We start from the raw sequence: 17,830 nt of genomic DNA, 5'->3' as shown, positions 1-17,830 counted from the left end.
TAATGTTATTTCTCTTTATGGTATCACTTATCTCTCAAATCCTCTCCGTGATCCAGTAGTTGTTTATCTTTTTCTCAGCTTCTTTATTTTCCATCATTTGGTCTTCTATATCACTAATTCTCTCTTCTGCCTCATTTATCCTAGCAGTTAGAGCCTCCATTTTTGATTGCACCTCATTAATAGCCTTTTTGATTTTGACTTGATTAGGTTTTAGTTCTTTTATTTCTCCAGAAAGGGATTCTCTAGTATCTTCTATGCTTTTTTCAAGCCCAGCTAGTGTCTTTATAATAGTCATACTGAACTCTAGTTCTGACATCTTACTAATGTCTGTATTGATTAGGTCCCTGGCAGTCAGTACTGCCTCTTGTTCTTTTTTTTTGAGGTGAGTTTTTCCACCTTGTCATTTTGTCCAGAGGAGAATAGATGAATGAGAGAACAAAATGCTAAAAGGGTAACAACGACCCCAGAAAAATATACACTAAACAGATCAGAAGAGACCTGAAACCAGGGGGAAAAGAAAGGAAAAAAAAAAAAAGAATATGATCAGGTTGGTGAATAGAACAGAGCCACACACTAGATTTTGGGTATATTTTGGTCTGTTAGAAGAAATTGCCTCCCAAATTTTTAAAGAAAGAAAAACTTATATATATACAAAAGTAAGGGTAAATACGATGAAGGGATAGAATGACAGTAAAGATGAAAATTAAAAAAGTTTTTAAAAAAGGAATTGGTAAGATAAGAAGTTGGTTGAAAAAAGAATGAAAAAAACTTTAAAAAAAGAGAGAATGTGATCAGGCGGGAAACTAGGACAAAGTCATACACTAGATTTAGGGTATATTTTGGACCATTAGAAGAAACTGTATCCCAAAATTTTAAAGAAAGAAAAACTTATACATATACATATACATATACATATACATATATATATATAATAAGGTTAAATACAATGAAGGGATAGAATATGAGGGTAAAAATGAAATTAAAAAAGACTTTAAAAAAGGAATTGATAAGATGTTGGTTGAAAAAGGAAAGAAGAAAAATTCAACTAAAAAAATAGAAAAAGAAAAAAATAAAGAAAATTTTAAAAGTTAACTTTGAAAGACTAAAGAATCATGGGGAAAAAGCCATGAATTCTATATGCTGTATTCCCCTAGTGCTGGAGTTTTGCCATTCTCATTGATCGGTAAACTTGGTCTTGGCTGGCTGTTCTTGCTGATCTTCTGGGGGAGGGGCCCGTTGCAGTGATTCTCAAATGTCTTTGCCTGAGGCGGAATTGCAACACCCTTGTCAGGGGCCAGGCTAGGTAATCTGTTCAGGTTTGCTCTCGGTAGCTTTTGTTCCCTGAATGCTTTCTGTACAGCTTTGGAGGATGAGAATGAAAATGGCGGCCTCCCAATCTCTGGTCCCAGAGGAGCCGACAGCTGGGGCCCCCCTCCAAAAGTGAGCCCCCAGAGAAAAGCAGTCAATCACTCCTGTCTCTCTGGTCTCCAGCCTCACTCTGTGCTCACCTGGCCTGTGACCAAGCATTTCTACCTCCTACACCCAACCCTCTTTGGAGTCTCCAAACCCAGCAGAGTCCTGCGGTGCGCTCCCACACTGCTTCTCCCCAGGGAGGAAGGGGAGTCTCCCCGGATCTGTCGCTTGTTGGGCAGTGGTCCGGACTCTGCTGTGGATCATGGTTTATGGCAACTCTGAGCTGAGAGCCCACTCCTTGGCTCCGTCTCTGTAGCTGGCTTCCCTTTTCCGAAACCTGGGAGCTCTGCCGCACTCAGGCACCCCCCGGTCTTTCTGTGACCCCAAGGGTCCTGAGACCACACTGTCCCAGTGAGGGTTCCACCCCCCACTTAGCCACTGGAGCGACTTCCCTCAGCGGAGCAGAATTCTAAAAGTTTCAAGGCTCCTCTGCTCTATCACTTCCCGGTAACTGGTCGACAGTGGCTCCCTCCCCCCTCAGTCTATCTTCCCAAATATTGCCTCGGATTCACTTCTCCGCATGTCCTACCTTCCCCAGAAAGTGGTCGCTTTTCTGTTCAGAGAGTTGCTGCTACTGTTTTCTTCGATCTCCTGTTGAGTTTGTAGGTGTTCTGAATGGTTTGATACCTATCTAGCTGAATTCCTGGGACCAGACGAAATTTAGGTCTCCTACTCCTCTGCCATCTTGCTTTTCCCTCTCCCTCATATTTTCAATATCCAAAGATAATCATTAACATTTTGAGAGAGTAATTCTTTCTCATGTACATTCTTAAACAGTACTTAACAGTTATAGTCAAGTAGTTTTACTCAGCCTTTTCACTTGTCATATGTACTGATCGTATTATAAACTTTTAACGAAAAACATGGTGTAACAGGTGAGTAATAGTCTGCTATTATTTCTAACCATTTCTCTATGGGTAAGCAGTAGATTTTTTGCAACTGGTAACTATTAGAAATAATGCTGCATTTTTCTGTATTTAGAATTATTTCTAGCAGTGGTTTACCATCAACAGAATTACTGAATCAAAAGACTTAAAAAAAAAAAAGTCCAAGGGCAAACTTAATGTCAGCACATAGTGACTGAAAACTGAGAAGTCAGACAGACCTAAGTTTGAACTCCAGCTCTGTCACATTCTAGTTCTTTAAACTTTGGCTTCCTCTGCTATAAAATGAAGATAATAGTAGTGGCTCATCCTACAGGAGAGGATGAATAACACTTCATATAAAGTACATTCCTCAGTACCTAGTACTGAGCAAGTGTCTCCATCAGAGTTTACTAAAATCACCATCATGATCAAATGCTGCCCCTGAGTGTTATGCTGAGCAAAATAAGTCAATAAGAGAAAGACATGTATCATATGACCTCACTGATATGAGGAATTCTTAATCTCATGAAGCAAACTGAGGGTTGCTGGAGTGGGGGGTGGGGTGGGAGGGATGGGGTGACTGGGTGATGGACCCTGGGGAGGGTATGGCTCTGGTAAGCGCTGTGAATTGTGCAGGACTGTTCAATCTCAGATCTGTACCTCTGAAACAAATAATGCAATATATGTTAAGAAAAAAAAAAAAAAAAGAAGGTAGGAGGAGGGGAAGAATGAAGGGGGGGAATCAGAGGGCGAGACGAACCATGAGAGACAATGGACTCTGAAAAACAAACTGAGGGTTCTAGAGGGGAGGGGGGTGGGAGGATGGGTTAGCCTGGTGATGGGTATTAAGGAGGGCAGGTACTGAATGGAGCACTGGGTGTTATACGCAAACAATGAATCATGGAACACTACATCAAAAACTAATGATGTTCTTAAAAAAAAAAACAACTAATGATGTAATGTATGGTGATTAACATAACAATAAAAAAATTTTAAAAAAATGCTGCCCCTGAATATAATTTTCTGTTATTTCTCTATATGGCTTCTCTTCTATTTTAACTGCTCTGTGTGCATATGTTCATATTTTAAGCTGCCTCATATCCTTCTTAGCAGTAGGGATAAATTATAAATATGTAAAACAAAATAGACAAAAAATCTGAAGGCTTCCTAAATTAGTCATATAGCATATAAATAATAGCAGCAGTTAATAAGAGTGTCAAGCACTATACTCAGTCCTTAACATGGACTGACTCATTCAATCCTTACTATAAAACTACTATAAATCCTTACTATACTCAGTCCTTAACATGGACTGACTCATTCAATCCTTACTATGTTGTAAAAACATGACGAGAACAAATCCAATAGTATAAGTTTAATCACAGATTTTCAAAACAACTGCACAGTTGGTATCTTGGCCTCTCTACACCAAGTATTTTTTCCTTTTCAAAAACATTTTCAAAACACAGTGGCTGGAATAACCTAAGTGTTTAGTAGTAAGAGAATGTCTACGAATAGCATTTGATAAAATACTACCCATCATGATTATGAATAATTATGAAGATTATCAAAGCAATAGGAGAACTGGATATGATATAATATAAACGCAAAGGGCAGAACAAACTGGTAAGTATGCTATGATTGTTGGACTATAGATATATAAGCCTATGAAAAAACACTGGGAGGAAATATATAAAAATGATATTATTTGGTTATGGTGGTGTCAGTTCAATGTTTCAAATTTTCTGAGTATTTTATGGTTTCAACTACAGATACAAAAAATCCAATTATAATGTTATTTATTATTCTGCAGATTTTAATAATATAGAAAAATTAGCTCTTTTCAGACACTTTAAGGACAGGTAAATCTCATTCCCACACAGCTCCGTTTTAAAGGCATTTATATACAGTACCAATGACAGCCAACATTCATCGAGAACTTACAATGTGTCAAGCACTGTCTTAGGTACACTACATGTATTAACCCGTCTAATCCTCACAACTCTAGAGGTTTGGCTCTGTTATTATCCCACTTCCATAGATGAACAAACTGAGGCACAGAATGGTTATGTACCCTGCCTCAGGTCACAAAGCTAGTAAGTAACAGAGCCAGGATTTAAATCAAGGTAGTCAGGCTCCAGATACAGCACCCCTAACCACTAAGCAGACTATTCCTGAATTCTTTACAGATCAAAATGCGTAAGGAGAAACATGGACAGATTACTTAACTGCTATGTCTCAGTTCCCCATCTGTAAAATGAGGATAATAATAGAACTTCCTTTACAAATTTGTTGCTAGGATTAAATGAGCACCATACAGGTAAAGTACTTAGAACAGTACCCGACACATACTAAGGGCTTTGTAAGTTCTTCTTTTATATTACATATATTACTTTTAGTTTTTTGGTGGGCTAGATATTTTTCAAATGAAAAAGCAAATATATATATGCAAAAATTCACTGTATGTCTCAGATAACATATTTGGTCTTACCTTGCCTAGGAATAACATAAAATCCCCCACTGTGTTGATGGCAGCCACCCGTAAAGCATTCTCCACAAGAATGACAAAGGCATCCTTTGCAGAGGTGCAGAAGTTGGTGCTGTTGATGGCTGTGGCTGTGTATGCATTCTGGACAAAAGCAAAAAGCAGTATTTTCATCAATAAATGTAATTTTACTTTGTTAAGATATAAACCAAATACACTTAAAGCATAGCTTGTGAAAACAGTTCACAGTTAAACCCATGGCTCTGGTGAGCTACAGGTTAAGGTTAAGCACAAGGAAATACTAGATAAAAAAAAAAACAAAACAAAAAACCCAGTATGATAAAAAGAGCTTTTCAGTTGGCTTATTTAAGTCCTTTTAAAACACTGATATTTATTAACACACACATAAACCTTTCCAACATCCATTAACTTCTTCCCCGTCTCAGTAAATCAAACATAATTTAACCTTTCCTAGATGTCTCAGGTTCATCACTATGAGTATCAGGGATGCATTATTACCATATCAGTGATGCTTTAAAAGCTACACAAATAGGTAAAAAGCATAAAGATGCTGTGCTGTTTAACTAGAAGACCTCCTCTTTGGTGCTTTCCTCCATGCTATCACTTCTTAAAGTTCTTGTAGTAGACAGCTGTTTGTTGCCCAACATAGCCCTCCCTCCTGGGAGCAGGACCCCAAGTCCCCTTTGAGAAAACAGTCCTTCCCCATTCTCTTAGAGTCTGAGTGGGGGACATTACCTCTAGCCCTGGGGGGTTGGCCTTGGTTAATGAAGCCAATCAGCACGTTCTACCCACCTCCACAACAACGGGTTCAGGGACTGGTACATAAACTAATAGAGCCAACGAAAGCAAAAGATAAGGGAACCCTGGGGCTTCTGGAGTTCTTCTCCTTCTTCTTCCATAGGAGCTCCTGACAAAGCAGCTCTCTCATTTTCCTGAATAGCGAGGTGTGGGGGTAAGAACTGTCAGGGCTGTTTGGCCAACATAATGGGAAGAGCCTGAAGCTGGTGAAGGTCACAATGTGAAAGAGAGGGCAAGGCTACCATCATGGAAGTAAGAGCAGAGAGAAACCAGTGACTTGTACTTGGTGACAGTGTTTGCATGATTAGGAACTAGCCACATTTCTGGACTTTACAGCCACAGAAGCTAATAAATTGCTAAGAATCACTCCTTTTTCTCCCTCCCCCTTCCTCGCTCTCTCTTTTTTAGGCCAGATGGAGCTGGCTTTCTGTCCCTTGTAGTACTGAGTCCCAGCTGACACACTTTTATTCAATTATACCTGCTTCTGCTGCTTCGTGTCCTCTCTGACCCTCTGTCACAGACTCTGAATTTTTTCCCCTTCGTACACTGCATTCTAGAATAGGACTGACATTTTCTGGGAAACGTGAATACATGCCAGAACATCAAATACTTCTGAGTCTTCGGAAGGGAAAGTATGTAGGCTTTGTGACTAAAACTTATATTTATTTTATTTATTTTTATGTTTTTTATTTATTTTTTATTTTTTTAAGATTTTATTTATTTGCGAGAGAGAGAATAAGAGACAGAGAGCATGAGAGGGAGGAGGGTCAGAGGGAGAAGCAGACTCCCTGCCGAGCAGGGAGCCCGATGGGGGACTCGATCCCGGGACTCCAGGATCATGACCTGAGCCGAAGGCAGTCGCTCAACCAACTGAGCCACCCAGGTGCCCCTGTGACTAAAACTTATAATCCTGAGGAATTTTTGGTTTAGTGTGGACTTAAATTGTTGGTGAGTCCAGAATGTTAAAATTGTTGGAAAACTGCTGCACATGAAGGGCTTATTTTACATTGTGCTATCTGTGAAGTTTTGTTTACTTTTTAAAAAAGATTTTATTTATTTATTAGAGAGAGAGTGTGCGTGCACATGGGAGCAAGGGGAGGGACAGAGGGAGAGGGAGAGAGAATCTCAAGTAGACTCTGTGCTAAGCGTGGAGCCTGATGTAGGGCTTGATCTCATGACCCTGAGATCATGACCTGAGCCAAAGCCAAGAGTGAGATGCTCAACCTACTGAGACACCTAGGAGCCCCCGTAAAGTCTTCTTTTTAAACTGAAGTATAGTTGACAATGTTACATTAGTTTAGGCTATACAGTACAGCGACTCCACAACTCTGTAAGTTATGCGCTGCTCACAAGTGTGGCTACCATCTGCCACCACACAGTATTACACCGTTGACTATTTTCCCTATGCTGTACCTTTCATCCCCACGACTTACCCATTCTGTAACTGGAAGCCTGTATCGCCCACTCCCGTTTGTTCGTTTATTATTTATTTTTTTTTTAAAGATTTTGTTTATTTGACAGAGAGAAAGACAGCCAGAGAGGGAACACAAGCAGGGGGAGTGGGGGAGGGAGAAGCAGGCCTCCTGCAGAGCAGGGAGCCTGACACGGGGCTCGATCCCAGGACCCTGAGATCATGAACTGAGCCAAAGGCAGATGCTTAACACTGAGCCCACCCAAGTGCCCCGCCCACTCCCGTTTAAACACTGAGCTTCGGAGATACAGTTTTTAATTTATGAATGTTCCTATTGTATGCTTGTTAGTTAATAGGAACCTGGTTTGAAGATGAAGTTTGAGTCACCAAAAATTTAATTTGCCATTATACAATTAAATTTATTGATTATAAATACAGTATATGGGTGCCTGGGCGGCTCAGTGGGTTAAGTGTCTGCCTTTGGCTCAGGTCATGATCCTGGGGTCCTGGGATCCAGTCCTGCATGGGGCTCCTTGCTCAGCAGGGAGCCCGCTTCTCCCTCTCCCTCTGCCTGCCACTCCCCCTGCTCTCTCTCTCTGTTAAATAAATAAAATCTTAAAAAAAAACTACAGTGTGTTTTAGGGCCAAGGAAAGAAAACTATACTGAGTGGGACACTACGTTTTCAGGAAGGGAGCAGTGGGGTAAAATGATGCTCTTTGAGAAAGACAGTATCATTTTACTATATATAATTCCATCAAACATATTGGGGTAATTTATTATCAGAGTACACTACTGCGTCATGTTTGTAGTTCTTTTTATCTCAAAAGCTAACATACAGAGTCTTTTAAAGAAATGATACTATTAAATTGTTCTGGTATCATTCATTTGCTGCTTGCTCTCATAGTGTCATCAGCCAATGCTTCTTATCAGTTCAAAGATAGCAGGCACTGAAGAGTTAACTACCTAATTGCAGTGGTCTACATTTCTTCATCTCTAAAGCTTCTTCGAAACATTCTGCCAAATGCCTCAATGACATCAAAATAAACTATACTTTTGATCTTATGTAATAATAGTAACTCTGCTGAAAAATGATGGAGAAGAACTTCCTAGTCCTGATCTATTCCCAAAGAATGAAGACTGACCAGTTCCCTCCATACTCACAAAAAACAAAAATAAAACCCCCCAAAAAACCCACTTAATAATTTATTCTAAAGCAGAGGATGTCAAACTACCACCTGTGGGCCAAATCTGGCCTGCTCCTACTTCTATAAATAAAGTTTTATTGGAACACAGCAATGTTCATTTGCTTACATGGCATTTATAGCTGTTTTCATGCTACAATGGCAGAACTGAGCAATTGTGACAGAGTCTATATGGCCACAAAGCCAAAAATATTTACTATCTGTTCCTTTACAGAAAAACTTTGCTGACCCCTGTTCTAGAGTATTGCCCAGGAACAGTATCAACCTTGTCAACCCATCTTCTTATCCCCTTTGAAATACGAATCACATTTTCTGATTTCCAATCTTCTAGTGCCTTTCTCTACAACTTCCAAGTCTTTCAGCATCTTTCACTATAATTCTTCAATTCAACGACTTACAGATGTCTGTAGTGATTTGAAACAGAACATCCTATAAGGAAAATACCTTACTTCCCTTATTCTAAGACATAATCAAGAGACTAATGAACCAGTTACTTTATAACAAGTTTTCAGGGGACAATACCCTGCCATATTAACTATATATTGTTATGACATGCTTCCTGAAGTTAAAAAAAAAAAAAGCATTATAATGTCTAGAATCAAAGATATTGGATAACCCATTTAAATCAAGTAGGTACTGTCTTAAATTTCACCTCCTCAATGAGGATCAACAACTCACTCTTAACTATGTTATTCTACCCTTCCCAGTTTGAAAAGGACCTTCTTTGAAAGAGACAGAAGCAAGAGAGGATCCCCATACCTCCAATCTCTCTCCTCTATCATCAGACCAGCTAACTCAGAGGAGCCTAACATCCCCAAACTAAACCATAAAAGCTTTTCTGTTTTTCAATAATTTCAGAAGAAATTATTATTCCTCCTCTCCTGCTTCTTTCTTCTCTCCCCACGCTGCCCCACCCATCCCATCTACATTTAGAGCAGAAGCCTATTTATTTGTGGACATGGAAGGAGGCAGCAATAATTTCTTTTCTCCACTCCTAAGTTCCAGGGTTGGATATGCTCATAGAAATTTAGCTTTCTTGGCAATATTCCTACAGATCTGTGCAGCTCCTTTGTATTCAGCCTAACTGAAAAAAGTTAAGTGGATATTTTGTAAGCTCTTTCTCCTACTCCCAAGGCAGAAAGATGAGCTGCATGTGACACACAGAGGTCAAGATGACCTCTTCAGGAGGAAAACTGTACTACAGATCACAGGAGGCTAGTGAAAATTTCCTTCCACTTCTATACCTCCTTGTCTGCAAGGATTCACGCTAAGATTCTCAAGAAATTCTGAGTTCTTTGTGGCTTTCCCTATTACTGTTCTCTGAACTTTCTGCTCTACTACTTGGATGAGGTTTTTCCAGCCCACCTCCCTTCTCAGACAGCCTTCCTGATCTTGAGCTAAACCTCCCGCAGAGAGGCATCAATGATTAACATTTAGTGAGTGCCCAACAATTGCTCAGGCAGGATGGAGGCTTAAGGCTATATAACTCCTAGAAGCAAAATAAAAGGTGATCACCCTCCAGGAAGCATTTTAAAAGGATGACTATTAGGCCCAAGTGGTCCCTGGTCACATCGGTGTGTGACAGGATGAGGTGAGAAAGTCCTGGTCACATGGAAGAAAATGTTAGGGTAGAAGGTCCCCATGTAGATAACCCAGGCCTGCTTGGCCACATGTCCCAGAATACAGCGTTTACATTTCCACACTTTCCTTTCTTCACTTACAGACCTAAAAATTCTCTTTAAAATCTTTATATAATAACTCAATAGGGGAGAGCTAGACAACAATGGTAGGGAAAGGGAACAGATATGTGCAACTCTATGTGTGGATCATTGTAAATTAAATGAGAGAAAAAGTAATTAAAATTACCCCTTTCTTATTTTGAGTGAGGAATGGAGGGGGCAAAAACTCCCACCTACACCATCCATTTCATTCAGTTTGGTTCTAAATTCTTAGACTTTTTAAGAGATATAAGAATTAAAAATATGTTGCAAATCTTAAATTGTCTTTAAAACCACCACTTGTTTTAGTTTATAGCATGCAACATGAAAGTTTGAGATGTTTGCATACTCTCTATAATAATCTATAGTCTTCTTTATGTTGCATAAAATGGGTATATATTTATATGGGAAACAGGGTGATATCTTGGCAACAACTACACAAACTTAAGATTTGGAAACTTCCCCCATCTCTAGGTCATATGGTCTGCCACAAGATGCTAGTCTCAAATTTCTCTACAGAGGAAATGAACCTTCCTTACAGAGTTGTAGAGAGAAAGTGATAATATAGATTATCTTAGTATATTATCAGGTAGTAGGTGCTCAAAAAACATTCCTTGCAATTCCCACTCATACTGTGTCGAGAAGAGCTTTGGCAGCCAGAAAGCAGATCCCCTCCAGTATTAAACGCACTACCTCCAAATGGTGTCGAAGTAAACCAAGGCCTGAGTAATGCCCACAAGAAACAGATTCTAGTTCTAATAGGCTCTCCACCTAAAGTGAATTCTGTTAGATGAGATGTACAGTCACCTTCCCAACACGTTGAGATAAGCACTCGCAGAAACAAAAAGCAGTTCACAGTTCACTCTGTTTGTGTGTAAAACCCTAGCAGCTATGCTATAAATAATTAATGACTTATTTTGAAAACCCAAAGGTCGTTTTTTAAGCCAGCCGTATTTTCCATGCAGTTTGGCACTGGACCATGGATTGGGTTTATGGAAATTCACACGGTGCTGCAAAAGGACTCTGGTCTCCTCTACCTCAGTATCAACGCTCCTCTGCTATTATCCTCTAAATTTTCTGAGCACTGGCAACTGGGGGGCCATGGTCAACTGACATTGTGTGGCCCAAATACCTCGTTTGCTCTGGCTCACTCAGTTATTTTTTTTTTATTAGTTGTCAACATTTTAATAGCAAGGAGATAAAATGCGAACATCCAGAATTCTGGCTTCACTTGAGAAACTGGAAGAGTTAGAAACTGTCTATAAACTCTCACATAGCAAGAGTATACCAGAACTAAGAAGTGACTGCCCTCTTTGGATGGAATATGAACTTCCCAGCTTACCAGTCTCTACGACTCTCTACTGCCTTGGACCCTGTCGGATGCACTCATTTCCATGAGTAACATAATGCACCTCAACTGGCCCAGCAGGGGTCTGCGTCATCCAGCCCTACTCAAGGCTTTTGACTTCAAAGTTGCATACTGATCTCAGGAGTGACAGCAAAAGAAAGGACAGAAGGAAAACAGTGCAAAGGGCACTAACTAATTATTAACCATTTCCAAAGAGTAGACAAAACAGATTTCTGAATGGGAGACTCTACATGTAAACTGTGAACCACAGTGCCTGGCACATGGTAAGTGCTCAATAAATATTAGCTGGCATTATAATTAGTATTATTATTTCACTGTACTCTATTGAACACTCCAAAGATAATTTCAGAATGTAAACAGGTGATTAGACAAGAAATTTTTGAAAAATAAGAATGAGGGGCGCCTGGGTGGCTCAGTCATGTGTTAAGTGTCTGTCCTCGGCTCAGGTCATGATCCTGGAGTACCGGGATCAAGCCTGGCACTGGCCTCCCTGCTCAGTGGGGAGTCGGCTTCTCCCTCTGTTTCTTCCCCGGCTCGTGCTCTCTCTCTCAAATAAGTAAATAAAATATTTTATAAAAATGTAAAAGAAACTAACTGTGAACAGTACTACAGAATAAGAGCTGTCATTACAGAGGACTTGCTGTGTCCAGGCACATGCTCGGAGTACTAAAGATACCATCCCTCTGCATCCTCATGGTTATGGGCACTACAGATACTATTATTATCCCCATTTTACAGATGATGTTTATAGACTGATAAGACAGTCTATAAGTAATGTCTGATAAGACATTACTGCACTGAAGTAAAAGATTAGAAACTTTTTCTCAAAGCTAATAGTAAGTATTTCAATGAAGGTAACTTATGTTAGCATGGTGAGATCATGGGTGATGTTTTGTTTTGTCTTAGTTTTCCAAACTCTTCAGTATTTTACATTCTATCTACTTTTAAAGAAAGTAGATACATCTTTAGAACTGCCTCTTGTTTTATCTTTGCCAGACTCTTATCTTACAGTAAAACATTGGGAGTTCTTTATAAAACAATAAAATGAGGTGAGCGGGGGAGAGCGATAACACTTAACTAGGTGAGGACCAAGAGCCAGGCACTGTAAGTGTTGATTTATCTGCATTAGATTTCATCCTTACCTAAAGCCTATGAGGACAGGAATATTTTTCTCCACTCACTGAAGAAGGAAACTGAGACTCTGAGGTTTCACTGAGCTGGCCAAATAGTTAAACTATTGGGATTGAAGAAACACACCTTCAGTATCTGGGCTCTCTCCACTATCCATCCCCCCAATTATCCACTGTGCCTTCTCCTACAAGGCTATCAAAGTATGGACTCAATCCAACGTGTATGGGGAAGAAGGAACTTCATTTTCAGAAAGCGGTGATAAACACCAGAGACAAAAGGAAAGGTGTGAGCAACCTGCTCTGGCTCGATCTCTAGCAGAGCACTAACCTCGTAACTGCCAAACGTATGTGACAGTGCTGAGAAGATGCCCCTTCAAACACCAGCAGATCGTACTCTTGGGCCTTACTGCTTTTTTTCAAATTTTAGAAAAGTCTCTAGAGCTCATCTATTCAGTACTGCCATGATTCCTACTGTCTTACATACTTTAAACGGATGGGTGCCCACCTGGCTCTGAAACATTTCACAGGAACAAGGGTTAAAAAAATTCCACTGGCAACTGATACTTAGGCATAACCTCTCATGCCAGGAGGTGTTCTAATTTCTTCAATATGTTGACCTCACTTCAAATGAAATTCCTGTGCAAATAGGAGACGTGAAGCAGCCTGGTAATCAGTCCCCAGAGTGAAGCACTTCATATTCCCAAACAGAACCAAGTATTAGTTCGGAATCACTCTCCCTAAACCTTCACTCATTTATTTATTACTATGTTAATGCTTCCCTCGAATCTTTAAACTGTGAAGATCCAAACTGCACAAAACTTGGATAAGAAAGACCAACCTGAAGTTTGGATATACATCTCAGGACTGTTTGTACTAAATTGCTGATTAATGTTTAGCTTGGGATGAGCTGAGAACTTTGGATTTTTTCACCTGGTTACTGAGCATCTTAACATCATGTGATTTGCTCTCTTCCTTCAGTATAACTACACATCTCCTTTTGGAGACTCTTCCTTCTGGTTTTATATCACCCTATTAGTCTTTTAAAATCCAAATATTCACTGATTAATAATTCATTAGGAAAACATTTGTTTTTTTTAAATATTTTATTTATTTATTTGAGAGAGAGCACGAGCAGGGAAAGGGGCAGAGGGAGAGGGAGAAGCAGGTCCCCCGCTGATCAAAGAGCCCGACGTGGGACTCAATCCCAGGACCCGGGGATCATGACCTGAGCCGAAGGCAGATGCTTAACCGACTGAGCCACCCAGGCACCCCTCATTCAGAAAACATTTAAAGACCACTTATTCTATACCAAGCACTGTGATAGTTTCGGGAGAGAAGAAACTAAGATCCCTGTCTTTGAGGAGCTAATGGTCTAAAGGTGGCGATAAAGATGTAAACAGACGGTTTCCGTTTAATGTTCTTAGTGTTTTCTCAAAGGTATGAACCGTGCTGTGAAAGGTCAGTGGACGGACTGTGGTACTGAGAGAAGACGTCTTTGCGGTGATGCTCAGACAGAATCGTGAAGGATCAGTAGGAGTTACTCAAGTGTTGGAAGGATGTCATTCCAGGCATGTTTGGTTAATTGTGAGAGCAAAAGGTTCCTGTGGGAAGGTGGTAGAAACTGAGACCGGAAAGGTGGGTTTAGCATCTCTCTCTGCGGATGAGCTATCTAGTGATGGGTACAAAATGTAATGATGATTATTTTTAGTGCATCCATCAACTTTTTGATAAGGCTCATTCTGAATTTTAAAGAATGTAATTTTTCAGATTGCTATGGCTGATACTAATTATTATTATTTTTTTTAAAGATTTTATTTATTTATTTGACAGAGAGAGACACAGTGAGAGAGGAGCACAGGCAGGGGGAGTGGAGGGGGGAGAGGCAGGCTTCCCGCCGAGCGGGGAGCCCAATGCAGGGCTCGATCCCAGAACGCTGGGATCATGACCTGAGCCGAAGGCAGGTGCTTAACGACTGAGCCACCCAGGCGCCCCGATACTAATTATTTTTAATAATGACCTTCCAAACACTTTGCATCCATACGGTATTACAATCTATAAGAATTTATTTTGCTAATGAAATGTCATGCCTGCTTTTTCATATTATCCACAGAACTCTAATAAAGCCAACTCCTGGCATGCTCACCACCACGGCCACAGGACTACCACCCTCAGACTATCCTTGAGTGAATGGAAAATGCACTGCTACTCTTGAATCACTTAGCCATAAATGGTGATAAAGTCCATTTTTATCTTTGGTCTATTAGAAGAGGGCATTGGCAGATTACAATTGATTTTCAAGGAATGGAGAGAAGTGGTAAAAAAAAAAAAAAAAATTAAGAAAGATGGGAAGAGTGCTTCCCGGCAAGTCCTGTGTACCCAGACACAGCAAGACAGAGGACCAAAATGCTCCCTGAAAACAGTTATCCTGTAATACCAGTTCTGCCATTTGACCTGAGAAATGATAGCATTTCCTCTGATAATATTTCCCAGGCTAGTATCATAGTCTTCAAGCAGCTGGATCCCCTCCCCCCTCAAAAAGAGTATCAGGATAGAGAGCACACTAGTCTTGAACAATAGTAGAACTGCAGGAAAAAATGAGTTTAAGTGTCACAGTGACTTTTCACTAAAAGTGAACTAAAGGTTTTCACTAAACTAAAGGTTTCAAACAACATTCAGTCATTCATTCATTCCTTTAAAAAAAGTAGGCTCCACGCCCAACGTGGGCCTTGAACTCCCAACCCCAAGATTAAGAGTCGTATGCTCTACGGAATGAGCCAGCCAGGCGCCCCTCAAACAACATTTAAAAGAAGAATTAAAGAAATATGACTACAGTAGATGGGTTCTTAGGGAAAATCGAAGATGAAAGGATTTTAATTACGGGATAAGACATAAATGTCTTTCCTGAAAGATGAACCCTAATGATATTTTATCCCTACATTACAATTAATTAAAAACGAGCCTTGGTAAGAATACATGTCACTTTTAAAAATAAGAATATGATAGGGGCACCTGGGTGGCTTAGTTGGTTAAGTGTCTGCATTCAGCTCAGATCATGACCTCAGGGTCCTGGGACTGAGCCCTGCATTGGGCTCCCTGCTGTGTGCGGAGCCTGCTTCGCCCTCTCCTTCTGCCCCTCCCCCTGCTTAGGCACGGGTGCTCTCTCTCTCTCAAATAAATAAATAAAATCTTTAGAAAATATATGATAGAAATAGACATACCTGAACAAGCCACAATGTACAACAACAAGCTCAATTATTTTATCTTGGAAGAAGAAATGATGAACCTGTCTTTGAAAGTGAATGTTAGATTGATTTTTTAAATATTTTACCTGATTTAAATAATTTAGGCACTTTTCAAGACACCAAAGGCAACAAATGCAAGATTTCAGCACACATCGAGCGCAAGCATTTTCCTGGAAAGGACAAAAATTGGAAATAATTAAAAACCGAAGAATCAAACCATCATAAAGAATATTCCAAATGTTAGAAAAATAGAAGTTAAAAAAAAATCACAACCTATGTTTCAAGGCCTCCACACCCACCAGTCTTTTCCCTCAAAATGTAATAGCTAAATTATTTTTAATCAATTTAATTCAACGGATATTTAGTACCTATTGCATATAAGATAAAGATATCTAAGACCAGAAAGGAACTTACACTACTGTAGAAGAAAAAAAAAGCAAAACATAAAAAAAGGTTAGAATCAGAATATGCAACAGACCCGAGTGCTACGAGAGTGGAAAACAGAGATGACATCATCAAGGAGGAGGAGGAATCAGGGGAAGTTTCTGGGAAGAGGTAGCATGTGAGCCAACCTGTGTTGAAATGCACGTTTTCTTCACAGTTAGGGACAGAGAGAAGGCTCCAAGGAGGGAGACAGGAGTCAACAGAGAGGAAGAGAAGCACAGGATGCTTTGGGAAACCAGTGATATGATGGATTTTGCCAGAACATAGAGAAAGCAAGAGTGGGGGACAAAGCAGAAGGGCTAGATTCTGCTCTGCAGGGATTTTGAAGAAAACATTCACAGCTATGGACTTAACATCATTGGGAGCTTTACCACATGCAGAGCTGAGGTCTGGGGTGTGACCACAGAAAGCCCAGAAAAGTATTTTCTCCTTACCTTTCCTTTGAGCTGACTGTGCAGGTACATAAGGATCATTCGTGGAATTTTGACTAACGTGATAATGAAAGATCCTTTTGCCACCGTACCCAGGTGGTAACGAATAAGGCGATTCACTGATGCCAAAATAGGTGTAAATGGCAAATTCCTTTTATCCCTATTTTAAAAATAACCAAAAAGACAATTAAAACAAAGGCTAAGTAGAGGAACGGTTTAAGCCCAATGCAGTGAAAAAATTAGTTCGTCTAAAAAAAATTCTAGCTTTGTGACAAAATGGCAAAGTAATATACAACTAATACAAATGCTACTGATGTACCAAACAAAATTAATGTTTCATTTCTCTATGGTGGTTTCATGGGGTTCTTAGGCTCTAAGACTTTAAGTAAAATGAAACTGTGCTTTGAAAGCTTTTACTAGTAAATACTTACAGAGATAAATGTACAATCAAAAAATGGAACTTAAAAAAATGTTCAGGGGCGCCTGGGTGGTAGTCGGTTAGGCGCCCAGCTCTTGGTTTTGGCTCAGGTCGTGATCTCAAGGTCGTGGGATCAAGCCCCATGTCAGTTCCGTGCTCAGTGTGGAGTCTGCTTAAAAGACTCGCTGTCCCTCTCCCTCTGCCCCTTCCCACCCGCGCTCTCTCTTTCTCTCAAATAAATAGATAAATCTTTAAAAAAAAATAAGTTCAATCTAGACCTGGTACCTCATTGTATTAGAAAATTGTAAGGCCTACAGCTTGTATTCAGCTCTGAAGTTAGGAAAGGCAGTTACAATACTTGTTCTGATCCAAACAAAATAAGAAGGCATGTTGTCCTTTGATGGTCCTTTATTTTTTAATTTTTTTAAAGATTATTTATTTTAGAGAGAGCACAAAAAGAAGGAGAGAGTCTCTCAGATTGTGACCTGAGCCAAAACCAAGAGTCGGAGGTTTAACCGACTGTGCTACCCAGGCGCCCCGATGGACCTTTATATGAGGCAAGAATACAAAAAAACACTACAAGATTTATTTTTATTCTTCTGCTAAATATAATTGAAGTTATATCATGACCTGCTGTTCTGATTAACTTCTTGAGAAACTTACAGAAAAGTATAAAGATTAAAATAACAACCTCCCATGTTCCTACTGCCCAGAATGATCAGCTATAACATCGTGTCATATTCACTTCCAATTCTTTTTTAAAGACATGAAACTCTTACCAGCCTCACTTCCATCTCCTTCAGACACAATCCCTTAGATGA

At 39.9% G+C, this 17,830-nt stretch overlaps 1 protein-coding gene across 3 annotated transcripts in view; it reads right to left on the bottom strand.

Annotated features, from left to right (window-relative positions):
- SLC44A1 (solute carrier family 44 member 1) overlaps positions 1 to 17,830 on the bottom strand; it is a 198,145-nt gene that overhangs the window by 59,337 nt on the left and 120,978 nt on the right. For all 3 annotated transcript variants that reach the window (XM_045882818.3, XM_045882820.3, XM_045882819.3), the window contains exons 11-13: positions 16,595 to 16,751; positions 15,803 to 15,886; positions 4,831 to 4,968 (exon numbers count right to left, since the gene is read on the bottom strand). In XM_045882818.3, the coding sequence (XP_045738774.1) occupies positions 4,831 to 4,968; positions 15,803 to 15,886; positions 16,595 to 16,751 (379 nt within the window). The remainder of the gene's footprint in view (positions 1 to 4,830; positions 4,969 to 15,802; positions 15,887 to 16,594; positions 16,752 to 17,830) is intronic.

Source organism: Mirounga angustirostris, unplaced genomic scaffold, assembly GCF_029215605.1.
Source record: "Mirounga angustirostris isolate CCGP_5_RB_7025 unplaced genomic scaffold, mMirAng1.0.hap1 SCAF_15, whole genome shotgun sequence".
Classification (NCBI taxonomy): Eukaryota; Metazoa; Chordata; class Mammalia; order Carnivora; family Phocidae; genus Mirounga; species Mirounga angustirostris.
The sequence above is the reverse complement of the archived record's forward strand: the minus strand, read 5'-3'. Positions and strand labels throughout refer to the sequence as shown.